This window comes from Caretta caretta, chromosome 13, assembly GCF_965140235.1.
Source record: "Caretta caretta isolate rCarCar2 chromosome 13, rCarCar1.hap1, whole genome shotgun sequence".
Lineage (NCBI taxonomy): Eukaryota > Metazoa > Chordata > Testudines > Cheloniidae > Caretta > Caretta caretta.
Window position 1 is genome coordinate 8247197 of NC_134218.1, and position 27789 is coordinate 8274985.

General features: G+C 45.9%; 1 protein-coding gene across 1 annotated transcript; it reads left to right on the plus strand.

Moving 5' to 3' along the window:
* Positions 1-2701: 2701 nt before the first annotated feature.
* Positions 2702-27699, plus strand: RBBP8NL (RBBP8 N-terminal like). Its single transcript, XM_075118545.1, has 13 exons — positions 2702-2845; positions 5402-5444; positions 6866-6961; positions 9103-9215; positions 10981-11053; positions 13123-13289; positions 14104-14186; positions 15549-15712; positions 17273-18125; positions 18729-18849; positions 20991-21052; positions 23617-23743; positions 27420-27699. Exons 1-13 carry the CDS (start codon positions 2779-2781, stop codon positions 27548-27550), a joined length of 2100 nt encoding a protein of 699 aa, XP_074974646.1. The 5' UTR covers positions 2702-2778; the 3' UTR covers positions 27551-27699.
* The last annotated feature ends 90 nt before the right edge of the window (positions 27700-27789 follow it).

The following is a 27789-nucleotide window of genomic DNA, read 5'->3' on the forward strand; positions in this document are numbered from 1 at the left end:
AGGTTCCCATTTTGCATGTGTCAACATGGTAAATGCATGCAAATTAAACATGTCATTTGTGCTCACAACTGCAGTCCTCATTTCTTGAAAATCAGGCCCTTTACAGACACCTTTTCAAACTCTCACTCCTATTTTGCATGCCCATGTTTTGCATATGTAGCTGTTTAGGGGACACACCTGTTTTATGAATGCAGACAACTGTACGTGCAAAACAGGTAGCTCTAATGTGTAGTCACTGATGAGATCAATTCGATGTGCGTGAAAAAAGTGGGTACAAAATACTGAAGGCTGCTAAAGAAAAATTATCACTTATAGTCTATTTTAATGTCTTTCTTTTCAGAAATATTGATGGATCTGTATTCTCTTTCACTCTCTAATATTTAATTTACTTTACGCTCTGTTAATGGCTGCATTCCTACTTGCTGTGTTCATTTTATTCTGCATGGGAATTAACATAGGTGTATCAAGACTCCACTGAGATTTTCAGCAAAGAGAATATGAACCTTTGTGGTAATCTGAATGCTCACACAACAAAAGCCTGTGTCATCTTTCCTTTCATAATGTTCATTTTCTCAGTTTCACAAATCATGGAGGATACTGAATAAATCCTTGGCTGCCTGGGAATTCTATAGTTGTTTTTAGGCGGCACATCATGGTCAGCCAAAACATCCCAGCTACAGCAGGGCTAGAATGTGACTCCTGCTTCAGCTAAAGGGGAATCTCCATTAGCTGCTAGATACACAGGTCTTACAACAAACTTAACTGATCAGTACTGATCCCATCCAGCAGAGGGAAGTGGTGCACATAACTACTGTATTTCAGTGCTCTATATTTTATACGCACTTGTGGGTTGGGTAATGGGAGAGAGTTTATGCCAACATAAATATCTTCAGTGATTAAATATTTGTCAACTTTAAAATTATTCTTATCTTAAAAGTTTTAACCAAATATAGTTGCCTGTAACTTCCAACGATTATGACCGCTGAGGCTAGAGTAAATAACATTTTTCTTCTGGGTTATTTGTTTATGTTGTGACCCTGACAACATCCGGTGTCTAATGAGTTTTACTTGCCCCTGTATATCAAGTCATTTTCCCCTCTCCCCATGGGTCTGTGACAGAGTAGGACAGCCAGGAAAGAGCTGGGCTACCGGCCTGTCACGTGATTCAGCAGGGATTTAAAGAAAGGGTATGTGCATTTTCTGGGGAGTTGTGCAAAGGGCAAGGCCTCTGGGCCCTTGCTGCCTGTTTGGGTCAGGAGAATAGCTTTGGTTTGGGTTATGTGGTGAGTCTGAGTTATGAACAGTGCCCCGAGGGAGGGGCCAGAAGGGGCCTGTCTACACTGCAATGAAACACCTGTGGCTGGCTCGTGTGAGCTGACTCTAGCTCGCAGGGTTCGGACGGGGAGAGTGTTATAAAATTGTAGTGTAGACATTTGGGCTTGGAGCCCAGGCTCTGGGACCCCGTAAGGAGAGAGGGTCAGCTCGCAATCTGTAAGGTATTTATCCTCCTGACACCCTGTAAGGCAGGGAAGGATTATCCCCATTTTACAGACAGGGACCTGAAGCACGGAGGGGTTCAGAGGCTGTGGCGGAGCAGAGAAATGAATCTTTGTCTCCCAGTTGCCAGGTTAGTGCTCCAACCAATGGACCGTCCTCCTCTTTAATGTGGGTGTAAAACCACAATTACTGAGGGGCAGGTGAAGAGGAAACTGCTTTTTAATTCATGTTTTTTAATTAACTAGAACTCAAGCTGATGCTGTCTCTACCTTCCAGGCTTGCTATCTGACCTGGGGCAGTTCACTTAGTCTCTCTGTGCCTGTCTGTAAAATGGGCTGATAACTCTTCGCTCCCTATCTTATCGGGGTGTTCGGAGGCTGAATTCATTAACGTCTCTCAGGCAGTTCCAAGATCCCCGCATGGAAGATGACATAGTAAAGCAAAGCAGCAGTTGTATTGACTGTCCATGTCTGCTTCACCCCGCAGGCAGGAGACAAGTGAGCGGGCAGCGTTTCAGATCCCTGCTGTGGGGCAGGTGGTGAGATAGGCTGCTATCGTTACTTTCTTCGGATTCTGGTTCTTCAATCAGCAGCAATATCATGGGCACGCTAAACATGGTACCCACATAAATGCATGCAGGGCCCATCACTCCTTTCCACAGACAGCTGCCTACCCTCTCTCAGCCAACTCACTTAGAGGACAACACAAATTGATCAGCTCTACCTGTAGAAAAAGGACCTGATTTTTAGCTGAGCCTTAAGTAGGTCTCCCTTTCCAAGCCATAACTTAGCTGTTACAAATAATTCCCAGTCCAGTTTTATGGCAGCAACTAATTGCGGTGGTAGAAGTCATGTCATTTCAGTGCTGAAAGTCCCCAGTTTGCAGATGCAGTCAGGTACAGGGACATTTTAATGTCCTCTAGAGCATCTGCGAGTGCAAGTTGTGGTGCAAAATTTGTGCCTGCCATTATTTGTACCCCCGAACTAACTGTGGGCACAAAAAGGGAACCCAGGCTTTGAAAATCTGACTCTGAATGTACTTGCTATTTTTTTTAATGGTTGAGCAAACGAGTTTGCTTTCTCCATTTGGATAGCTTAGATGCTTGTCATGTTTTTAAACCTTGGCAAAAACATGAAACATAAGATATTGATGGGACGCTACTAATTATCTTATTGTGTGGTTTTTGTTTTGGGCTAAGAACTGAACAATAAGAAAACCAACAACTTTGAATGGGAAGCAGAAGATTCACATACCCCCAAGGCATGTGGGAAGACCCTGATCATGGCCACAGAAAGTTTTGCAGACTTCTTGAATAAGCTCAAGGAAATCCATGAGAAAGAGGTCCTAGGTAAGAAGAAACTCGGGATCGTTGCTGTAGAGAGGCAAAAGTCAATTTCTTTTTTAAAGCTAAGAGTGAAAACCCTGCTGTTTAGCTCCAATTAACCTGAGCTGGGGAGGTGTGTCTGCCAATTAGAGAGCCTGGGAAAGGAACCCGCAGCTCAGCTGAAGTGTCATTTCTCGGGGTCAGTGGGAGGCACAGAGGCAGGATCAGATCATGGGCCTCTAGAAAACGAAGAGGCTGGTGGTGTGGGTGCCATGCCACTTGGTCTTCAGGAAGCTCTAGGGTTTCGATGTTTCCGGATGCAAATCTGAGCACCTTGGGGGTTTGATGCCAATATCTAAGCACTACTAAAATAGCCTGGATGACAAGGGTACCAGATGGAGCCCTGGGAGCCTTACAGAACATAAGGTTTAGTGTGGAAATCAGCAACACTTCATACCACAAAAAGAAACTCATGGCAACTGTTATTTTTATGCTGTCTGATTTCCCTGTCCGCTGGAGTCCTTTCAACATGGTATGATGCAATTATACTTCCCTCACCAGCCATTTGGGAGGTGAGAGGGGGGTGCTCAAAGCAGTGCAGAATGAATCTTTCCTAAAATACTCCCACCCAAGCAAAACACAGCACTGAGGATCCTACTCCTATTCCCCTCCTGCTTTGTGGTCTGTGTTGTCTGAATGTCCTATGTTGGAAGCACTAGATGTTATCAGCTGGGCCACCAAACTGGTCTAGGATAACAATAATAATAAGGGTAATAAATAAGGAGTTGGCAGGCGAGTGTAAATGGGAAGTAATTTACCTATTAGGACACTGATATCTGACTTCAGGTGAGGCAGTCATTGGACACTCATTTGAATAGTAAATGATCAAAGAGGAAGAGGAAAGAAGCAAAAATCCATCCTGAATATAGCTCAGAATTAGCAGGGGTGAGAAGTCTTTGTTACAGTAAAATTTAGAGTGAGGATGGATAGTTTGTTTCTTTAAAGCATTAACAACTTGTACATTATTAGAAGCCAGGCCACTAAGGAAAGAAAATGCATACTACTACTTCCCATTCTCCTGGTATAAAGCATTTCCAGCATCAACTTTCTGGATAAAACTGTTATATCAGGGTTCTGCAATCTTCGGCACATGGCCCATCAGGGTAATCTGCTGGCGGGCCGCGAGACATTTTGTTTACTTTGACTGTCCGCAGGCACAGCCCCCCGGAGCTCCCAGTGGCCACAGTTGGCCATTCCTGGCCAATGGGAGCTGCGGAAAGCTGATGGGCCGCATGCCGAAGGTTGTCAACCTATGTGTTATATTTTACACTATCCTGGGTTATAAATACAGTCTCACCCTCTGTAATTCTACACCCTGTGATGTTTTAAACCTCTCAACCTCTCCAGACTACTGTTGCCCTTTCAGGAGTCTGATTTGTCTTGCATACCTCCAAGTTTCACCTCACTTAAAAACTCCTTGCTTACAAAATCAGACATAAAAATACAAAAGTTTCACAGCATGCTATTACTGAAAAATTGCTTACTTCTCATTTTTACCATATAATTATAAAATAAAGCAATTGGAATATAAATATTGTACTTACATTTCAGCGTACAGTATATGGAGCACTATAAACAAGTTGTCTGTACTAAATTTTCGTTTGTACTGACTTCGCTAGTGCTATTTATGTAGCCTGTTGTAAAAAACTAGGCAAATATCTATATAAGTTGATGTACATCTGAAAGACGTCTGCGTACCTCCAGGGGTACGTGTACCCTTGGTTGAGAACCACTGTTTTAAAGGATACTCTTAAGCAACTCAGACCCCAAATTTAGATATTGTATAATTGTCTGCAGATCAATTGAGGGAAAGAATACTAGTTGGGCTATAAATATTGCCAACATGGTTTGCAACCAAAGCGTGCAGAAATTGTTCTAGCATGAGAACTAGAGCTGAGTGAACCATTGATTTTTTGGTTCAGCAGCCAAACAAAAAAATCGGTTCAGAGTGAAAAGCATCCAAAATGAAACGGAAAAAAGGAAAAAAGAAAATGAAACAAAATGATTTTTTTCCGATTTTCATTTGGTTTCATTTTGGAGTGTTTATTGCCCTGTTTTGTTTTGGTTTAATACATAAATATAGCTCAATTTCTAAAGGAAACATCTAAATGTTTTGTTTTGTTCGTAAACAATTTTTTTGGCCAAAACTATTTGCCAAATTCAACCCAGAATTCAGTGACCTGAAAAATGCAATTTTTTTTTTTTTACTCTGCACTGAAAATATTTTGCCCAGCTCTAGTGAGAATTAGGTTTTGTAACTAACTAGAAATAAAAGTAAAACTTACTAGACTGTTTTCATCGTCCCAGCAGAGGGGAATGCAAAAATAGTAAATGGTGAAAAGGAAATAAACTAACAACATGGGCAGGGAACCTTGTTTTTCAGAAATGAGATTTTTAAACTAACAGTTTCCTTTTAAGTTGCCATGGTCTGCTAAAAGTTATGATAGTACATTCTGTTTCTGAACTGTCACGTAATTTGCAATAAATACCCATCTCCTGAGCCTTCATTAATTATTCCAGGACTGCAAACAAAGCTAACAGAGCTGACAACAGAGAAGTGTCGGTGAGTAAAGCAAGTTTGGTTCTCTACTCCAGGCTGTGGTGGTAAAATTCTGTTGGAGGGATGGGGAAGGGCTGCACTATTTACTCATAACATTGAAGGCATCTGCCCTAGGCTGTTGGCACCCTTAACATCTGTTAAAAACCCACAAACTGAAACAAGAAGGCAAGACCGAAAGCAAACTCACTATCTTCTTTTAATTTAATCCGTAAAGCAATCAGCAGTGTCCTTACCCTGGAAAGGTCTTGAATCACCCACCTAGCAGGGGCAGTTCAGACTTACCAAGCTGTCCACTCAGAATTGATCAAGACTTTGTGGATACTGTGGGGCACATAAAGGTCCTCTTCTGAGCCTCCTGCCCTGGTGTGGCATAAGAGTTTAAATACTCTTTGCAACACATTCAATCAGATTAAGCCAGAGATATTCTTCTCCCACCCTACCCCAAGTCTGACATTTCCTAACTTTTGAGTGTGTGACTTTGTAACCTTAAGGTGCACGTATAGGTTTGGGTTGAGGGTACGGGGTTGGTGGTGTTGTAATGCAATATATATAGGCTGGGCTGTATTCGATTTTTTTAAATAATTTTGATGGATAATATCAAGGTTTACTTTAAGCATTTCTTTTATTTTTATCAATTTAAATTTTAAAGTTGTGAAGAATTATGGTTTTAAGCATTTTTTTCTGATTTGTACCAATTTAAATTTTCACAGTTGCAGGAAATTATGAGGGGAGTGTCAGGCAATAATGATTTTATGACCGTAGACGATATTCAAAAAACACAAATTGTCAACATCACATGCCAAAATATACAACGTCAATAGTCTTAAATAAAATTATAATATATTCTCAAGAGGCATTTTTTTACCTTGCCTATCTGTAAATTTTGATTATTGTCAATGGAAATATTTTTTCATTGGTTTGTGTGTACAGTGAAATTGACATTTATCAGCATTCACCAATAAAAATCTATTCCTTCCAAGCCTAAATATATGGAAGTGACTGACAAAGCAGTGGTATCCAAGACCTCTATCCTATTGAAGTTTTCATCATGTATCCCTGGGCTTTAAGTCAGATGCCATCCCCTGTTGTTAAGAGTCTGTCATCAGTGTCCTTCTGGTTCATCCATTTTTGAGCTCAGAGGAGTCTGTACCCTTTTGTGTTCCATCCTGTTTATCTAATGGGAATTGTTAACCTTCCACCAAATTGCTCTGGTGCCAGCATTTAATATATTTATATCCCCATCCATCCAATGCACTTACTGCTACACAAAGCAATAGTAGTTTAGTAATAGAAATAGTGTGTGTGGCATGACTGGGCTAGTGTATAAATCCTGCCTGCTGACAGTACATTGAGAAGAAAGCAGCAGATACTTGGGGCAAATCCAATGACCTTCTTGTTTTGTCCCATGCTCTCTCCTGAATTAGAGATGCACAGAGAATTGAAGAGCTGTTTGCTAAAAACCACCAGCTAAGGGAACAGCAGAAGGTCCTTAAAGAAAATGTAAAAGTGTTAGAAAACAGGTAAGAGGTGTTTGATTGATTGATTGATTGATTGGGAGACCTAATGCTGTTTTATGCCCAATAGTACACATGCCTACACAGAGCTTGCTTTTCAGTGTCTTTGCAATGAGTGGAATATAGCACAGAAACCTTTTTTTCTCACTAACTAGTGTTAGCAAATTGAGAACCCATCGGGCCAGACTCTGCTCTCAGTTACACCAGTGTAAATGCAGTAAATCCATTGAAATTAAGGGAGTTGTTGCATTTGCAGTGATGTGATTAACAGGCGTGCCGTGTGTAGTACACAGGAGGTAATTGTCCCACTCTTCTTGACATTGGTGAGACCTCAGCTGGACTACGCTGTCCAGCTTTGGGTGTCACATCTGACAAATTGGAGAGAATCTAGAGGAAAGCAACAAAAATGATAAAAGGGTTTAGAAAACCTGACTTATAGGGAAAGGTTAAAAAAAGGGGGCATGTTTAGTCTTGACTGAAGGGGGGCTTCAAATATGCTAAGGGCTGTTATAAGGACAACAGTGATCAATTGTTCTCCATGTCTGCTGAAGGTAGGCCAAGAAGTAATAAGTCACCATGACCAGATGGTATTCACCGAAGAGTTCTGAAGGAACTCAAATATGAAATTGCAGAACTATGTGTGGTATGTAGCCTATTGGTTAAATCAGCCTCTGTACCAGATCACTGGAAGATAGCTAATAAATCTGCGGTATGCCCACACTTTGACTACTGCGTGCAGTTCTGGTTGCCTCTCTCAAAAAAAGATATATTAGAACTGGACAAAAGTACAGAGAAGAGGAACAAAAATGACTAGGGGTATAGAACAATTTCCATATGAGGAGAGATTAAAAAGACAGGGACTCTTCAGGTTAGACAAGAGATGACTAGGGATATGATACAGGGATATGATAGAGGCCTATGAAATCATGAATGGTGTAGGAAAAGTGAATAAGGAAGTGTTATTTACCCCTTCATATAAAACACAAACCAGGGTCATCTAATGAAATTAATAGGCAGCAGATTTAAAACAAACATAAGGAAATACTTCTTCACACAATGCGCAGTCAACCTGTGGAACTCATTGCCAGGGAATGTTGTGAAGGTCAAAAGTATAACTGGGTTCACAAAAGAATTAAATAAGTTCATGGAGGCTATTAGCCAAGATGGTCAGGGAAGCAACCCGATACTATCAGTGTCCCTAAACCTCTGACTGCCAGGAGGTGGGACTGAGTGACAGGGGATGGATCACTCGATAATTCCCTGTTCTGTTCCCTCTGAAGCATCTGGCACCAGCCACTGACAGAAGACAGGATACTGGGCTAGATGGACCATTGCTCTGACCCAGTATGGCTGTTCTTATGTTCCTAAGTAATGGGCTTACTCTACAGCAAGGAGAAAAGGAGTACTTGTGGCACCTTAGAGACTAACCAATTTATTTGAGCATGAGCTTTCGTGAGCTACAGCTGATGAAGTGAGCTGTAGCTCACGAAAGCTCATGCTCAAATAAATTGGTTAGTCTCTAAGGTGCCACAAGTACTCCTTTTCTTTTTGCGAATACAGACTAACACGGCTGTTCCTCTGAAACCTCTACAGCAAGGGAGATTTAGGATAGATATTAGGGAAAACTTTTTAACTATAAGGGTAGTTAAGTGCTGGAATAGGCTTCCAAGGGAGGTTGTGGAATCCCCCTCACTGGTGGTTTATAAGAACAGGTTGGACAAACGCCTGTCAGAGTTGGTCTAGGTTTACTTGTTCCTGACTCAGCACAGGGGGATGGACTAGATGATCTTTTGAGGTCCTTTCAGCCCTATATTTCTATGATCCTATGTAACCCTGAGCAGAATCTGGGCCATGGAGTTTATCGAAACTTCTTTCACTTGTGTTACTATCAGCTTTGAAAATTCATATCTCCACCTGATTGCCATAGGGAAGAATTGTGTATCTCTACACGCTGTGTCCAAAAGCTCACTAAAGTAGAAGTGGATTTTTGCCCAGCATGTCACTGTCATGGTGTAATGAAAGCCAGATTTCGACCTTGTCCTGATGCTGTAGATCTGCCTCCCAAGTGCAGGTGGGGTTTGGTTTCATTTGCTTGTATAGCCATGTATGGATAACTTAGCTTCTTGGCTCTGGGGTTTTTTGTTAAGGTTGAGAGCAGGTCTCTGTGACAGATGCATGGTTGCCCAGGAGCTCGCCAAGAAGAAGCAGAATGAGTATGAGAACTCCCATTTCCAGAGTCTCCAGCACATCTTCATCCTCAGTAAGTATAGCGGCCAAATAGACCTTCAGCTTTGCCCTGCTGGCATTTTGCACTTTTGCACCTTAAGTGTCTGCTGATCATTCGGGCACAATCATATGTGCAATCCGGGGGCACATGTCCAATGGGCACATGTCGGGGGGTGCAGATCTGAACATCTGGGCCTAGGAAAATCAACATTTCCTATAAACACTAGAGATTTTACCCAAGAGATTGCAACACAGGACTTTGCTACAGCATGTGCATATGGGCCGGGCAACATCAGCCACTTATAAAAAGATCCATTTGGCAAGGTAGAAGCAACACTCTGGACAATACACAGGAAATATACAGCAGCAGCTCTGCACTGGTAAAGGAAAATCAAGGAACACGTACGATTAATCTTCTCCTGAGTCTTTGGCAGCACCTGAGCACTGCACAAACCAAGGGTATTTTTCTCTCTGTCTTTGACTATCCCTGGGGATTTTGGTATTTTGTTTTGCTTTGCCTTTGGAAGAAAGAGAACAGTGTCAGCAACTGTGTGTTTATTTCTTCATTATGAGTTTGATCTTCCTCGCACCCTGTACCTCAAGTGTCACTTTCACACAGAGATGTAAAAGCCAGGCACTGGTTGGTCATATATCTCCTTTGCACTGTAGCTGTCTGTCCCCTCTACCCTTCATTGCCACTTGGCTTGTAGCAATCAGAAGAAGCACTTTTCACCCTAAAGATCCCAGAGTTCTTTGGGAGAGGGAAAGGGAGTTGAGACTCCTTTGGAAATCTGGCTCTTAATGTCCTGGTAGACAAAGCAGGTCTCTGTTTTAAGTTCTCATCCCAAAGACCCACCCAGAGTAAACTCCGAGGAATTCCTTATCATACTTCACATACTTTCATACCCACGTTATACAGCAAGCACATGCCTTAACTACCATTGCAAAGAGGCAGGTACCTGTAGTTTACAGCGAAGGGTGCCATCAGTATGAGGGTCAGCTCCTGGGGGGTATCAGGTGCTCTGATGGAGAGGAGATGCTGTTTACTAATAGGGTTCAACCTGCATTTCCTAGTTACTGCCCGTTCCTGGAAGGATCATCTCCTGAAGATGATGCTTGCAGGAGAGACATTATAGAGCCAGACTCGCTGACGGATGCTCTAAGGCCATTCTCAGAGGGCATGCTGCCTTCAAGAGTTATGACTCCCAGCTGTGACATCAATGTGGATAATAATGTGTACCCGAAGGCAGACACCAGCATTTTAGTTTGTGTCTCTTGTAATGCTCCAGTAGGGAGAGACGGAGGGCAATGAACAGCCAGGTCTAGTACAGCAGGGAAGTTCATGTTGCTCGGTATTTAAGGTAGAAATTCCCACCTTTGCCACAGGGTGCTGGAATGCTCGCTATGCACATTTCTAATGGGGAGGAAAAAATCTGCAAGCGCTTGACCTTAAACAGCGTTTTGAAGAGGCCTTGTTGGAGGGATGCTGAGAACTTGCGCACTGGCCCTTTGGAGCCACTTCAGCTGCAGAGAGCCTGGCATTTCATCTCTGGAGGGGTTAAAATTTCGATGGCGGGTGGCAGGAGCGATTTCACCAACTGCCCTGCAGTCATGGCCGATCTGTGCCTTGTTGTAAAGCTGGCACCTCTATTTGGAATCCGTTGGGGTTTTTTAAATGCTCATCATAATCCTGCCCATCCAAGGCTGTCTCCGCAGGGCAGCATTCATCTCCCAGCATCTTGCCCAGCTAAATCCATGTCTGATCCCTAACCTGCTGCACTCACTGTCTCTCTCTGCAGCTAATGAAATGAACAGGCTGAAGGAGGAAAATAAAAACCTGAAGGAAGAACTGAAGAGGCTACGAAGCCTGGAGTAAGCTCTGTTCTGGGTTTCATTCATTGGGTGGTGTAGGGCTGGCCAGGTGGTTCCCCGGGGACCCTGGCACTCCCCTGATCACAGTTGAACCAGCCCAGCATGAGAACCTCCTGGCCAAAGAAGTGGAGATGCCTGTACAGTCTTCATCACTGTTTTTATTCCAACTTCCTAGTATGAGCTTCTGGTTCCTTCCCTCACCCATCAGTCCACCTGCATATAATAGAGGCCCCTTCATCTTCAGCCTCATTGGAACCAGGCAGGATTGGTGCTTGGCACTGGTGATGTCATGGAGTGAAATGGGGAGGGAGATCATGGAAAGTTCAGGGAGTTTCCTGACCCTGGCTCCCCTTTAGTCTGGTTCTTTGACTAAATAGCGATTGCCCCACTAGTGAATGGGAGAGAGAACCCCTACTCTGACTGCAAGTGTATGCTGAACCCCTTGTCTCTGAGACGTGAGGACTAAATGGCACTCGTTACACAAAGTGCACTTCTGTAACATACTAATTATGTGGGGTGAAATCCTGGCCCCACTGATGTGAAATGGGAGTTTTGTCATTGAGTTCAATGGGGGCAGGATTTAACTCTTCGTTTTTATTATCACCAGCTTCATCACCGTTCACGCACTGAGTAAATCTGTAGAGATACCTATCTAGATCTAACACCTCTTGGCAAAGCCATTGGGACATTGGGCAAAGGCAGAATGCTGATCCATTAACGTGGATCTGCAGGGAATGGATCACATTTCACATGGGAAAATGAACTGTGAGAAAGAGAATCAAGAGGGATTAGGAGGGGAGAGGATGTTTGCTATAAGTAGTAACCTAGCAGAGCACTTTGGTGAAACCCAAGTAACATGTCAGGTTAGCCAACATATACAAATCAGCTCATTCCTTAGGGGTTTAAAGTCCATAGAAATTATCACAAAGAGATCAGTAGAGAAACATTCTTGCTTTGGAACCCAAACGTTTCCTCAGTTTAACACAAATTCTCGTATCTAGCATCTCTCAAATGACTGCAGAGGTTTCTAGACCTGGAACTAGCTTGACTTACTGAACTAGAGCTGTGCAAAAGTTTGTTGCAAAACCTCCCTGCATTGGGGCCTTATATGGCTAAACTGAAACCCCTGCCAGAGTTACCAAGTTTGTCACAGAACTTTGAGAGCATACGGGCCAGTCGTTAGTCTGCATTGAATTCACACCAATGTCATGGCTTCCTGTGAAATTTTGCACAGCAGACTAAGAGGAAACTCAGCTGCTTCGACTGAGTTCTGCTTTGAGAAGGTGTCAGGGCTGCACAGGGGTTTTGGGGTGCCTAGGGCAAAATCTGAAACTGAGACACACACCCCCCACACCCTTCCAAAAACATTGCCATTGATATGAAAGAGTTGAAGAAGAGGGGAGGGGATGGAAGGACAGAGAAAGCCCAGGTGTGTGGGGTCACTGCCTTCCCTGTGCGGATGGGGAGACTGCCCTGTGTTCAGGCGGTGGCCACTCCTGGTCCCACCTCTCCCTGAGCTCCAGCACTGTTGTGAGTGGTGTCCCCAACACTTGACCCTGCTCCTACCACCAGACTCTTGGCCTGGTAGGTCTCCTCAAGCCCAGCATGATGAGGCTAATGGCGGTGACAGAGGAATCTGGGACTGGCCGGGGAGGGCAAGTTGATGGCAGGTGCCAAACTCGAGTGGCACTGCAACCCCGTGTGCCAAGTCACAATGACTCTCACTCAAATTTGGCCTGGCCACTCCTCCATCACTTCGGGAGCTCTCTCAAACAGACGGCCTGGGGCAAACTGCCCATTTTGCCCTCCGCTCTGGGTGGCCCAGGATGGTGTATTGGTTCAGAGCAAACCTTGGCGTCCAATTCAGTTGTGATGAGCTGAAACGGAAGAAGATGTTTCCGTGAGCACTCAGGAAGCCCCATCACCTTGTTTCCCAGGGCTCCTGAGTTGTTGCACATTCCGTTAAGACGAAACACCGGCGCTCAGAGCTCACACCAGGGCAGCCTTTAAACTTGTGGTTCCCATCTCATTTCTTTTTCCATTCATTTGTTTCCTTTTCACTGCAACAGTGACAGAACAAAGCACCAAAGAGCCCTCCCCAGAGAAAGCAGCTCCATCCCGGACTCACCATTGGCTTTACTCTCCCCAGTAAGCCGGAAACTCAGCACAGACAAAGCAACTAGCAGAGAAGCAGAAGAAGGGTATCATGAACAGCCTGGCCAACAGCTGGGAGAAGGTATATACTGCTGGCTCCAGTATAGGGGGTGTAGGGACCAATTACTGGGCTGCAGCAGTGAGTTATTCTGGCAAAGGATTCTGATTACATCAAATGGGAGCAAGAGCCGAAGTCATCAAAACCCCAGGATGGACATCAATCTAGAGCATAATATCTGGATTGCATGGAAATAATACATGAGCTGCAGTGCTTTAGAGGAAAATATTCCCCTGAGGTGATCCAGTGTCATCCATCACAGATGATGTGTGGGAAGTGCGAGTCTTTTCCCTTTATTCCTGGCAGCCTCCTTGCAGAGAGCCCCTAGGGCTCCATCTGGAATCAAAAGAGAGACAAAAGGCTTCCCTTTTCAGCATTGGCCTCCCTATTCACATGCCCACTGTTACACATGCCGCTGATTGTACTCCCTGCCCCGTACCGGGCACACTCCCATTAATGTGGAGGCAGCCTTTTGCACAGCAAACCAGGCCACTGATTTACACACACAAAGCACCTGTTCCTGCATTTGGTTCCTTACCCCTCCCCTGCCCCCATTGTCAATTGCACATGCAAAAGAGCCTACACATTCAGAGGCTGGCTTGAGTCTGACAGAAAATTTGGCTCCAAAGAGATAGAAATCTTCCTTAGGAAGCACTTGGTGCCCTGCCAGCTTTTTGTAGCTGCGATCTGCTGATTGATATCCAGGTTATCAGACTGGTTGACCAGACTTTTTAGGCTGCTGCATTACAGCACCACGTGCAGATGGAAAAACCGTAGAGCAGCCGCAACAGAACTCTGCACAGCTTTCGCAATGACTGGCTATTGCCTTTGTTTTCAGAGAAGTCTGCAGGACAAAGACGTTCTCTGGGCAGTAGGATGTCTTCAAGTGCTGTTCTCCAAGAAGCACATGCTCTGGAAATGGTAAGAGTTCCCTGCGGATATTTAGCACTGTCAGGCTGTCCTCGTCAAGTCGGGCATCATTCCCGTGGGGACCTGATGCTGGATAAGCTGTGAAAGGGATGGGACAAGGAATGAAATGGAGGCACATGGGGTGAAGTGACTTGCCAAGGTCATCACTGGCAGAACTGGAAAGAGAACAAATCTCCTATTGTGTCTCCTGCTGATAAAGTCAACATCCCAGCTTTGCTTTCACATTTATATTCCCTAGGAGCCTCAGAACTTGCCTAGCAGCAGTTGATCATTATGCTGTGACAGCATTCATTCCTCTTCAAATCACACTGACTCCCTTTTTAAATAGGTAGTTGGAGAAATCTCTTAGGACTGAACCATAGGGGTATTGCGCAGGCCCACATTTGGACACAGCCTTATCCTGTGGGATATTTTCAGAGAGATGGGGAATCCCTGCTACTGTCTGTTTTGAGCTTGTACCTTTCCTAACTTTCCACCCCTTTGAAACTGAAAGTGCATTTCAGCTGAGGGATCCAGAGTGGGATGGAGTGCCAGACGTCATGCCCCCATAGCTCAGGGGCCATAGCACTGGGTCTCATGGTGGGAACTCAGACACACACGTGCTTAATACTGGCACTGGATCCAGTGATCTGAACTCCATATAAATATGAAACAGCAAGTGAAGGGGGTTTTGGTGAGGCTGCAGGTGGGCTGTAAGAGTAGTTAATGAAGATAAACAGTAGAGGCTGGTGTCATCGGAAAGTGGGTAGGCAAAAATGTTGAGTAAGGGCTTATTCAGAGCCTTTTTACAACAGCAGAAAGATTATTCTGTACTGGCCGCAGAATAGGAGCCTCCCCTGGAAATAAGCCAGTGAAGCAAATGGACTCTGTAAACTCGTGCAAATAGGGTCTAATAGTTTGACCAAAGGACTGGGAAACTGACCGATCTTGGCTAAGCCACTGACTCTTGGCTTAACCTTAGACAAGTTACATGACTCTGTAAATCAATGTAGCTGGAAAATAAGGAATAAATTAGGACTTGCTGAAAAATATGATGCTGCATTGGATTGGAGCCTTCTTGGGGAAATACATGGCTGATTATTATTTAAAATGCCAACACCGTATTGAAGAAGCATTCAGCTGTTCACTGGAAACTTAGCAACTCATTTTTATCGCCCCTTGAATGTAAATGGGTATAAGACAAAATGTAGCCTCACTAACAAAGACCACTACTAAGCAGGGTTTTCTGCTGTCATTGTTCTCTAGTCAGCTAGGCTTCTTTCACCTGGGGATCATTTCTGAGAGCCCTTTAGACCAAGCTGAGCTTTAAGCCCAATAGCCCTGGACATGCAAACTTTTCTCCTCTGCCTTTAGACTTCCCAGAGGATAGCTAACCAGCTGCATGGAACCATCGCTTTGGTGAGACCTGGCTCCAGACCATGCCTCCCTGAAAAAATCTCTGCCAGGAGAGCAACGTCACCACCAGCAAGAAAAACCTCACTGTTCCTGGAGCGTGAGCGCAGCCCCAGCCGTGAGGCGTGAGTAGCATAGTCTCAGTACTGATATATCTCCAACATCATAGTCTCCTTGGGCCTGATCCAGAGCCCACTGAAATCAATGGAAGAATACTCATTGACTTCCAGGGCTTTGTATCAAGCAGCTATTGTGTTACTGGTGGGTTTTCTTTTTGCTTCTCTCTCTCCATCACAAGTCAGTTCTTCCAGCCAGAACATAAGCCCCACCATGGTCTTTGAACCAGGAAGATCCAATCCTCACAAATTTTGGAGCTTAGACTTGGATAAGACCTCCAAACCTCATAACTCCAGCAAACCAGGCTGGAAATCTCACAAGAACAGACTTTTTCTTGAGATTCCCACTATTTTCTGCAACTATCCCAGGCAGAAAACACCAAAAACCTGGTTCTTATGCTATGTTGTTGTTCTTCCATCAACCTTAACGAGTTTACTCCTGATCTACAGCAGGGCAAATGAGAGGAGAATCAGGCCCCTAGAAAACAGTCTGTCAGAGTATCTCTGACCTTCTGCAATTGGCCAGCACTGAGAATTGCAGAGATCTCCACATAAAGAAAAAAATGTTTGATATGAACACTGGGCAGAGATTCCCACTGCTCCTTATCTAATCCAACTGGCTTTTCTGTGGTGCTCATCACAGTAGCATCTGAGCGCCTCACTTCCCATTAACTTTAGTGGCAATTAGGGTTGAGTGAGACCTACAGACTCATTCAGAGACTATAAGTTCCCCCCAGCAAACGCCTCGCTTGGATGCGTTCTCTGTGAAGCCAGGCACCGCCAAATGCCGAGGAATGGTCACAAGCAGGGACTCGATTTATATAGGCAGGGTTTTCTGAACACAGTTTGCACAGCTCACCCATTGCTCAGGTTTCTTTAAATGTGGCTTGTAAAACTCTACAAGTGAGTATGTTGAAGGAAGGAGGAAAGACTCTATCAGCAATGTGAAACTGTCAGGTTTTGGCAGCCTAGAGCTCTATCTTCAACTGGACTGCATTTTCAGGCTCCACTTGCTCGTGTCTGTGTAACCCCCTGGTGTTAGAGGTCCCCCTTTGTCCATAGAGGCTCTGAGCCAGCTAGAGAGACCTGGCTTTTTAGCTCAAGCTGGAGCCACTTGTTTCTGGAGGTCCCTATTTCAATCCTTGGTGTGGCAGACAAGATGGTGGTCATCACACAAGCTTTAGTGCACAACTGATTGGCCCATCTACAGCCAGTAGGCGCACACCCATTTTTGCAGACATGCAGACAGCGTAGTTGTGCACCCAGCTACTTGCTTTGCACACCCAAATGCAGATTTTGCACAGATGTAATCACTATGTGGGTGACCTATTGTATGTGTGCAAAAGTGGGCATGCAAACTTTGCTCCAACGTATCATTTTCTGCTAGTGTAAACTGCCAGAGCTCCATTGATTTCAACAGAGCTATGCAAGTTTACATCAGCAGCGTATTTGGCCAATCAGTGGCAGCACATGGAAACCAGGTGCTAAAAACAGACACTGTGATAGTGAGGTGACCCACCTGGAAACTTGCCTTTGATGTGTTTGATGATTTTTGTTTGTTTCATTTAGTTGCTTAAGAACAAACAAACCAGATTCCCACAAAGCCACTTCGTCCTATGGAACTCTACAGCTGACCACCAGGCAGGAGCAGCTCTGCCTCCTTAACAAACATTTCTCTCTGCACCAGTTTGGACTCAGGAGTAACAGCGCTTCTGCAGATAGGGACAATAGTTTGCCAAGCCACTTGCTACAGGCCAGAGAGGCTGAAGACAGAACGAGGCTGCAGGAGGAATGGGAAGATCAGGCCGCCATTTTAGAACTCCCTGGAGCTGTGGTGTACGTGCGGGACCAGCATTTGGAGGGGAGGCTTCCATTTCTTAAGCACAGAGAGAGGCTCCAGTATCTCCTGGCACAAGAGCATCAGCAGGGATTCAGGGCCAGGACAGAAGGCGACCAAAATGCAACTCCAGTTCCAGCTGTTCCTGAGGAAAGGCCCCTTTCCCCGCAGCTGAGTGCGACCATGGGGTGCAAAGAAGAGAGGTCGTACCTGGAGAAACCTGGAGAAGGGAAAGTTGTTTGGATAAACAGGGACAATGTGGAGCAAAGGGAGGAGGCAGAGGCAGCAAGAGAATGTCTCCTGGACACACCTCTGGACCTGTCAGATTATGGCAGAAGGAATGAAAACCTGAAACCTGCCAGCTGGCACAAATCCTCCAAACAGCGTGAGGCTGACAGTCCAAGTCCAATCTGTCCAGAAAGCCCCACGCTTCAGACAGGCCAGAGCTCCAGCACGCTGCCAAGAGTAGAGCGTGAGAGCTCCCACCTAGCCTGCAGCCAGCTCCCTGTGGCCAAACCGCTGCAAATCGGCAATGAGACTGAGCAGTTCAGTGCCAAAGAGCAAGAGGCCCTTGCGGCACCTTTGGTGAGTACATCTTGCATTGGCATCCGTTTTTCCTCTGCAAGGAGGCTGTGGTCAGCAGTCAGCTTGCTGGGCTGATCGCAGTTTAAAATGGGCATCAGCATCATTGCTGAAAGTTCTGACCTGATGGCTCTTACTGTGGCCCAGAGCGTGTGAAACAGGTTGGTGGTGCCAGTCCTGTCCCTAGTGGACAGATTTTCACCTTGCAAAACGACAACCACAATGAGCACTGATCAGCATCCTTGCTCTCAGGCTCAGAGGAAACCCAGGACTGAATGGACCATGGCAAGTAACTACCCTCTAAGCCTCAGGGTTTTATTCCTCCGGGTTAGGATTAAGGTGCATCGAGAGACGGCCACTATCCCTGCTGAATCTGTGCGTAGGGGACATCAGGTTCTGTGGCAATGTCCCACAAATACACAGAAACCCCTATCTGATGCTGTCCAGGGGGAGATGTGCATCTTTGCAGTTATACTCATTGCCAGGCTGGAGTGGGGCACCAGTTTTTTTCACCACCTTAGGAGAAGGCAACATGTCTAGCAATAAAGGCATTGGCAGTTCTTCCCATCGGTTTGTAACTAATACAGCTATTGCCATGTGTTACAGGTCCCTTCTCCACAAGGACAACCCGCTGGCAAGCTACCATCATATGATCCTGCAACAGATTCAGAGATTAGGGTGAGAGTGTCTCCTAGGGCACAGAAGCGAGAACCAGGTGCTCAAACAGGTAAAAATCCCCAAGGAAAAGCAACATTTGAGAAGGCAGGAGCAGACAGTGTTTTGAGTCTGGTGTGCTGATCTCCTTAGCACTGGAAAGTCTATGGACAGGGCTTCCTAGACATGCATGCAATATGAGGCAATTGTTTTAAATTTTTTATTGTAAATTCCAAGAGGAAGACTTTCAAAGGCACAAAGGTCACCTGGGCACCAAACTCCCATGGCAGTCAGCGGAGTTGGATGCTTAACTCCCATTTATGCCTTAGAAAACCGCTCCTCAAGTCTACAATTTTCAGACCTGCATGTCTCAACGTGAGACTCCTCAATTCATATCTAGGTGCCTAAATGGAAGTGGCCTGATTGTCAAAGGTGTCGAATATCGGCAGCTCCATGACATAAAACAGAGAAGCCTCAGGACTGCTGTACTTTGTGTCAGTCATCAACAGACCCCCAAAGGCTGTTCCTGCAGCCAGGAATCACACCCAGCATGCACAGATGCCCTGGCTATGCTCCCTTTCCAATAGGCATGTCTCTATACCAGGGGCCAGAAGGGTAAGAGGCATAGGAGCCATGCAGTGGCTCAAAGTCATTCAAGGATTCCCCCATGAAGTGTGTTAGAGCTTTCAATTTTCCAGCGTCTTTGTGCTACCAGAACTGGGTCTATGATCTGGACCAGCAATGAAGATAAATAGCTGCTTATCAAATGGGGGAATGAATGCTTTGGGGAACATTGGGAATGGAATACAGAGCCTTCAGCTACAACTATACTCATCACAAAAATGGTGTGGGGGGGAAATCCTGTTTATATGAAATACTTTAGTAGGCACTGGGGATGGACCAGGTGAACTGTTTTTTTATTATTAATTATTATGATTTATTATTTTTTATTTTATTATTATTTTATTTGGGGAATACATTTAGTTTGAGCCTCTATTATGGTGTTTTTAAATAGTTTCCAGGCAGCTTGCAGGCATTTCACTCTTTTGACCTTTTAATTAACAATGTAATTAACAATTAATTAAATTGTGGCCCTTTGTTGCCAGCAGCCACTCTCCCCTCCAAAGAGCAGTAAGATGTACCTTAGAAGTTAGGGGTTAGGCACCAAGGGCAGTTTAGGTGCCCAACTCCTACTGGATTTCAGTGAGTAACCTTTATACCTCCATAAATCTGCCATTGTGAGTGCCGATTGGGTAACTGTGCTCCCAAACAACTAGATTTGGTCATTTGCATGTCCTGGTTAGCTGCAATCCCAGTAATTGTATGCATACATTAGGTGTGCATTTGGTGTATGCAATTACATGCCTGAATTTTGTAACATATGGCCCAATATACAATGGAATCCTTTTGCAGTGAAGTCAGTTTTGTTTTTTTTCACAGAACAGACTCACTACAGTGGAGATTTCATTGCAACCAGTTTTGCAGTTTGTCCATTGCAGGAATTGTTTTGAAACCATTTGGAACATCTGCTCTGGTTCATTCTGGCTCTGATCCTGCAGTCCGTACACAAGCAAAATTCTCATTGGCCCTGTCTAGCCTAGGAAGATAGGTTGTATTTAAAAATCACACAACTTCTCTTCCCAATCTAGACATGGCCATTGACTTCAGTGAGGGATTGCTACATAGATACAGCAGGGTGCAACTGATGGAAGTTTACTGTAAATTGTGTTCCCCACAGTCATTTCTTTTATATTGGTATTCTGAAAATCAGTCCCCCTATGCCACCAAACCACACACACTTGGGACTTGGGCCTCCTGCTAAAAACTCAGCAGCATGTACACTGTGGTGACTTTGCTTTAGAACCCAGTTTATAACTGGGTCAGACTTTTGCTTAGCTCAGCTCTGGGCCAGACTCACCAGTACGCTCCAGTTACTTGGTTCTACTCCAGCAATGCAAGGCAGCCATAAATCCAGCTTTCCTGGCCAGTATTTACGGCTGCTGTGTGGCACTGGGCAGCCGGAGAGTACTGGTGAGCTTGGCCCCTGGTCTCTGAGTTGTGCCAGCATTTCTTGCCTTTTCATTTTGAAATGTCATTCGTTTTGATGTCTCAGTGACCGGAGCTGTGACTATGGTTCTGTGTGATGTCTGTGAGGGGGCTAGGAGTTGTTACTGCCAAAGCCGATCAGTTAACCTTCCCCTTCTGTTTCCCTAGAGGAAGACGATGCAGAGTCTGTGAAGCAGGATTCTGATGAGCCCGACACATCGGACAGCGAGGTTCGCTTCCTTTGACTGACACATGCACCAAGAATCATAGAATATCAGGATTGGAAGGGACCTCAGGAGGTCATCTAGTCCAACCCCCTGCTCAAAGCAGGACCAATCCCCAATTTTTGCCCCAAATCCCTAAATGGCCCCATCAAGGATTGAACTCACAACCCTGGGTTTAGCAGGCCAATGCTCAAACCACTGAACTATCCCTCCCCCCAAGAGCAGTCCAAGTCTGGTTCCTCTTTAAAGCTGTGAATTTCAGTGGTGAAAGTTTGTGGGAGCTGGGCCCCTTTGAAGAGCACAGGCTACTCCTGTAAGGCAGAGAGATGCTACGGTTTCCAATAGAAAATGAGATGAAAAAGGCAACACAAATACTATTTCCCCAGGCTGGAGTGGGCTCAGGTGCCGTCTTTGGGTTGCAGAAAAGTTCTGCTTTTGCTTTCTCATGCAGTTTTTGCTGCACGATTAAGATAAAAGGAAGTCACACTCCTGCCGAGATGGCAGCTTGTCCTCCATCAGATGCTCAGATATCTCTCTCCCGTCCCATCCCCCCCTCACTCCCTGGTTCCCAGCCCATCAATAACTGGTGGAGATTCCATACCTGATGTCATTTCCTGTGCCCGGTTTTGTCTGAGGAAATCCCAGACATGCGGCACGACTCTTTATAGAGACAAAAGGCTTTCTCGCACCATAGGGGTATCCCTTGCCTTTAGCCTAGTTCGGTAACACTGGTAACATATTGACCTCATGAAGAAATACGGCATGTCCAAAGATAAGAGGAAGATGCTGTACTTTTCCGGGAATATCACATTATCACAACCTGGTGTTTCCCTGGCAGAGAGGTGGGTCTGTTTAGCAGGACCCCTGAATCCTGCCGTGGGATGGTCGCACCAGCAGTTACAACTCATTGCACAGGCACAGAACATCCAGATGGGAAACTTGGCTGCCTGATGAAGGTGCCAATGGAGGTGGGGGGGTGCTGAAGGATGAGTCAGTTAGGCCAAGATAAATACTAAAATAATAATAATATTGTAGTGCCAAGTTGCCCTAGTCGCAGACCAGGACCCCACTGTGCTAGGCACTGTACAAACATAGAACAAAAAGATAGCGTCTGCCCCAAAGAGCATAACATCTAAGTATAAGAGAAGAGACAACAGATAGATAGAGATGGATGGGGAGCACAAGGAAACCATGAGACAGTATTGGTCAGCATGGCAGGCAATGGTCTCCACACACCAACAGCAGGGAGGTAGGGTGACCAGGTGTCCAGTTTGTGACCGGAACACCCGGACAAAAAGGGACCCTGGCAGCTCCGGTCAGCACCGCCGTCCGGGCCGTTAAAAGTCCGGTTGGCGGTGCTGTGGAGCTAAGGCAGGTAAGTCCCTGCCTGTCCTGGCTCTGCGCTGCACCCCAGAAACAGCTAGCAGGTCTGGCTCCTAGGTGGGGGGGGCATGGGGCTCCGCATGCTTCCCCCACCCCGAGCACTGGCTCCACACTTCTATCGGCCAGGAACCACGGCCAATGGGAGCTGCGGGGGCGGAGCTTGCGGGCAAGAGCAGTGCACAGAGCTGCCTGCGGTGCCTCCGCTTAGGAGCCGGACCTGCTGCTGGTTGCTTCCAGGGCACAGCATGGAGTCAGGAGAAGCAGGAAGCCTGCCTTAGCCCCCTGCTGTGCCACTGACCGGGAGCCACCAGCGGTAAGCCAGCACCCAAACCCCAATCCCCAACCTCCTGCCCCAGTCCTGAGCCCCCCCCAAACCCAGAGCCCCCTCCTGCATCCCAAACCCCTCATCCCTGGCCCCAACCCAGAGCCTGCACCCCCAGCCAGAGCCCTCACCCCTCTCCTGCCCCCCAACCCTCTGCCCCAGCCCAGAGCCCCCTCCCGCACCCTGAACCGCTCATCCCCAGTCCCACCCGAGAGCCCGAACCCCCAGCCCAGAGCCCATACCCCCCCACCCCACACCCCTGCCTCAACCTGCAGCCCCCTCCCACATTCCAAATCCATCTGCTCCATCCCCCAGACTGGACCCCAAACACCTCATCCCCGGACCCACCCCAGGGCCTGCACCCCCAGACGGAGCCCTCACCCCCCTGCACCCCAACCCCCTAACCCAGAGAAAGTGAGTGAGGGTGGGGGAGAGCGAGCCACTGAGGGAGGGGGAATGTAGTGAGCAGGGGGCAGGGCCTCGGGGAAGAGGCGGGGCTAGGGTGTTCGGTTTTGTGCAATTAGAAAGTTGGCAACCCTACAGGGAGGGCTCAACTTGGCAAACATTAAAGGGGGCTGTTTTTCAAGGGTGAGTGCTCAGTACTTGCTGAAAGTCAGGCCCCTTTCTGGCACATTACGCTGATCATCCACTTTGGCAATCTTGGGTTTAATATTTGCAAAGTGCTTTGAGCTCCTTGGGTGACACTAGAGAAGGGCAAAGTCCTGGGATCATTGTGAGCATCAAATTCACAAACAATTGCAAGTTAGCACTGTGCTGTAGGGGATGGCAATGAATCCAAGAGCGACAGGATGGGTCATCAGGAGTCCGGTGAGCCAAACACTGACCGGTTTTCTGATTTGTCTAGGTGGCTGCCACTTATGAACATGAAACCCACCAAGAAGAACATGCAGAAGGAGAACATTTGTGCACAGAGGACAAGGGTGAGGTCTTGCAAAAGAAAAGGAAAAGAGGGCAGGGTCCAGGGACAAAAGGTACGCAGAAAGAGGGCCTGCTCGGAAGGACCTGCTAATAGAGCCCAGCTTGCATTGTCTGAAGCTAACTGATATGAATCTCCCTGCTACCTGAATCGCAGCCATGTCCCTCAACATTAGCAAGGGTCATGACCCTGTTTTGGATACTGGTGTGGTGAGAGGAGAGGGCTTGAGTAATTGATCTTGGAGGAACTGGAAGGTCATGATCTGTGAAGTTCCTGCGAAGCTTACAAGATTTGGAGTCCTGCTGGGCTCCTGCGGTTCTGCACTCTAGAGGAGGTCCTTCCAAGCCAAGGCAGAGGTGTAGTGAGTTAAATCTTGCACTGCCGCGCCTGGTGCTGTGGATACAGAGAGGACTTCCCACACCAGATTCCATGGTGATGGGTGGGAAATAAGAGTATGGACAGGGTTTTAGAACCTGCAAATGGGCATGAGAAAATATTTTTTTGAAAAAACATTTAATTGGTGATAGTACAAGGGAGAAAATGGGCATCTGGGAATGGAAACATTTTATTTTTCTTCCTTTTCTGTATGATTTTTCCCTTGGAAAATTCTTGAATGTCATGAGCAGCAAACAAACTTGTGGCACAGACCTCTCCAGTCTCTGGAGGTCTGGAACTGTGAGCGATGGAAATGTTAGTGGGGTGAGATATTGTTTGCAAATGCTGAGTGTCAGTAAATACAATGGAGCCAGACAATCAGAAGTCCCCTGTTGTTTAGCTACAACTAGCCAGTATGGGCCTGCTCCATAGGAATATAGGAATTGCCAGACTGGATCAGAGCCGAGGTCTATCTAGTCCAATATCCTGTGTCCAACTGTGGCCAGCACCAGATGTTTCAGAGAAATGTGCAAAAACCCCACAACAGTCAGATGTGGTATAATCAGCACCCATGAAGGACTCATCCTGATCCCTAGTAGTTACAGATTGGCTTAGCCCCTGAAACACGACATTTTTATCCTTTCCAAAACTCGCTGTTTGCATTAACCGTTATAACGCTGGGTATTCTTCTTGTCCATATAAACAGCCAATCCCTCTTTGACTCTTATGAGATGTTGTCCTCAATGACATCCTGTGGCAATGAGTTCCACAGTCTAGTTATGCACTGATCAGTTTTGACTTTGCTACCTTTCAATTTCATTGAATGTCCCCTTGTTCTTGCGTTATGAGACAGGGAGAACAGAAGCTCCTGCTCCCCCTTCTTGGGCTGTCACCTAAGCTTGAAAGGGGGCTTGTTTAACAAACAACATCCGCCCCCCACCCCAGCCTTTTGCCTTCTAGACCATTCATTCCTGTATATACTTTTATCATGTCACCTCCTACTCGTCTCCCTTCTAAGGTAACAATCCCAACCTTTTCAGTCTTACTTCGGAGGTGTTTTTCCTGGCCTCTGATCCTTCTCATTGCCCTTCTCTGAACCCATGTCAGCACTGCACGCAGTATCCAGATGCAGGTGTTCTCCTGATTTGTAGAATGGCATGATAATATTGTCCATCCTGTTCCTTTGTTCTGTGCTTTAACTTCTATGAGATTTGGATCAGGCCCCCATACAACTATTCCAATGACCCACACTTGATTAATTAGCATTTTAAGAGAAATACATAAGGGGCATGCAACCCTATTCCTTGACCCACCATGGGCCCGTTTGCTTCCCACTAAGTGAATTTCACACTACACAAATGTTTGCCCAAGGTGATACAGTTGGTTCCTTAAGATAAGACACGCTACACTGTACATTGGTAACTAGTGTATCTACAAACAGGGAAGCCCTTGCTAATGGTTAGCCAAGCCAGCTTGGGATAGGAGTGGCTGAGAGAGCACGTCTTAACACCTAAGCTAATAGGTGTAAACTGTAGTGTTTGTTTAGCCAATTCTAAGAACTGCTGATTGACAGACTAGGCGAAATACTCCACAAAGCGTTATTGACATTCGGAGAAAGCTTTCACACAACCGCTGTTGATCTTTAAGCGTGGCCGTAGAGGTCTCACCTTGCTAACAATGGAATGTGTTGTACCGGTATTTCCTACAGGTGAGTAAGCAGAAAATTATTATCAATAAGGGGAGGTCTATAGCAGCAGGCCTGCCAAGCCGTAAATACTGCTCCATCATAAATGGCTTGCTAGTAGCCCTCTTTGTGCAGTCAAAAAAGAAAGGCCGGCGTTGACCGATTGAAAAATGCATAGACAGCTGTCACCCGAGCTTAAAAGGAGGCTTGTATAACAAGCAACAGCCACCTCTCACCTCACCCCCTGGCCTTCCTGAGATACCTACAGAGGCAGCAAATGAAAACTTGCTCAAACAATAAAGGAGCTCCTCTTAAAAACAAACACCGGAGCCGAGCTTTGGAAGCTTGTCAAACCAAGGGCGGATGTGGAAATGGCACTGCCAGAGCTGCTGAGAATCTTAAAAGGCCTGATCCTGCAGCGTGGGATTGGGCAAAGTTGTACAGAGTTTGGAGACAGACAAGATCTCTGAGGGCTATCGGTCAGGGATTATTGATACACAATCATCTTCGCTGTATTTGAGCATTTCCTGGCATACATCCAGACACCAGCTGGTGCTAGGCTGTTTGCAGTGCTTTGTCCAGCCTTGCTGTCAGGGGTTCAGATTGCACAGCCAGGTGATACAAACACATTGGCAAAATTTTTGTAAAATCCGGTGCCAGATTTTCATTTGAAGGGTGCAATGTGACTGGCTGTACACTCTGCTGCATCTGAATTGACCACTTGTGCATGCAGATAGCTGACTTTCACATGTCGTCATGATAACTCTGAACACAAGTTCGGAGCACATTTTGGACATTCAGATTGTGAAAATCCAGCCCCTAATTTTCTCTTCACTCGTTTACTGATTCCTTTTAGCATCTGACTCACCATGGAAAATAAGGGCCACATTTACCAAGAGCCAAGACCCATTTGTACCTATTCAAAATGAACACTTACACACCTGGCTACATTTGTGTGCACACATCCAAGGAAAGCTTTGCACGTGCAAATGCCTCTTTGCACACAATTGCCCAGTCTGTGCAAACAACAAGTAGGCTTTGCACACAAATGCAGGGGCAGGCATCTCGCAGCTTTCTGTACACATGCTCTATGTCAACAATTAAATATAATACACTGCTGAGACTTCCAGCCTCTGCCCCTCACTTTTGCATGTGCAATGAATTATCTGCCCCAAAATGGACACAACCCAGTTTTTCATACACCAAACAATTTCTCATACACCAAATAATTAATTGCAGATCTGCCAGTCTGAAGCCAATGGGGGCTTGGCACATACAAAAGAGACGTACACACTATCGGTGGCGCACTCAAAAAGTGGATGTGCAAGACTGGATTGAGGCTGCCTGAAAAATCCGTCCCTAAAACTCATTCGATTAGTTGCACTTCTGTTTCAGAGTCGAGTTCTCTTTCTTCTTCCCATCCACTCTTGCTGCTGTTTTTCAGGTTCGCAAGCCCATGAGGGATATTGAAATCTCATTAAAATACCTGCGTTTGTGGATGTTTAAAACAAAACTGAAAACGGTTTCTATTCCTCTGTAGTTTGCTAAGCCTCATTTTGGTTTAAACAAATGATAGTTTGGGCCTAGAAATTGTTGACCATATCCCATTAATAGTGGTCTGAACAGTCCATTGCCATGTGGTTAACGCCTGTGGTCCTCTTCCTATTAACAGCATATAAGAAGTCAGTGAGAGGAAGAAGGAAAATCAAAGCTCCCCAAGCATCGGCTGATGCAGCAGAAATTACAAAGGAAATGGAGCACAACAGCCCTGCTTGCGGCAACAACATCTTTGAGGAGAACTAACTGAAAAGTGCAACAAGCAGTAATATCCCAGACCGTGTGGACTGCAGGAAGAGGCTTGGACAGGGAGCCAGAGAACCCAGTGTTTGAACCCCAGCTCTGATAGTGACTCCCTCCTGAGGTCCCTTCCAACCCTGATATTCTATGGTTCTATGTTGGGGATTGGTCCTGCTTTGAGCAGGGGGTTGGACTAGATGACCTCCTGAGGTCCCTTCCAACCCTGATATTCTATGGTTCTCTGT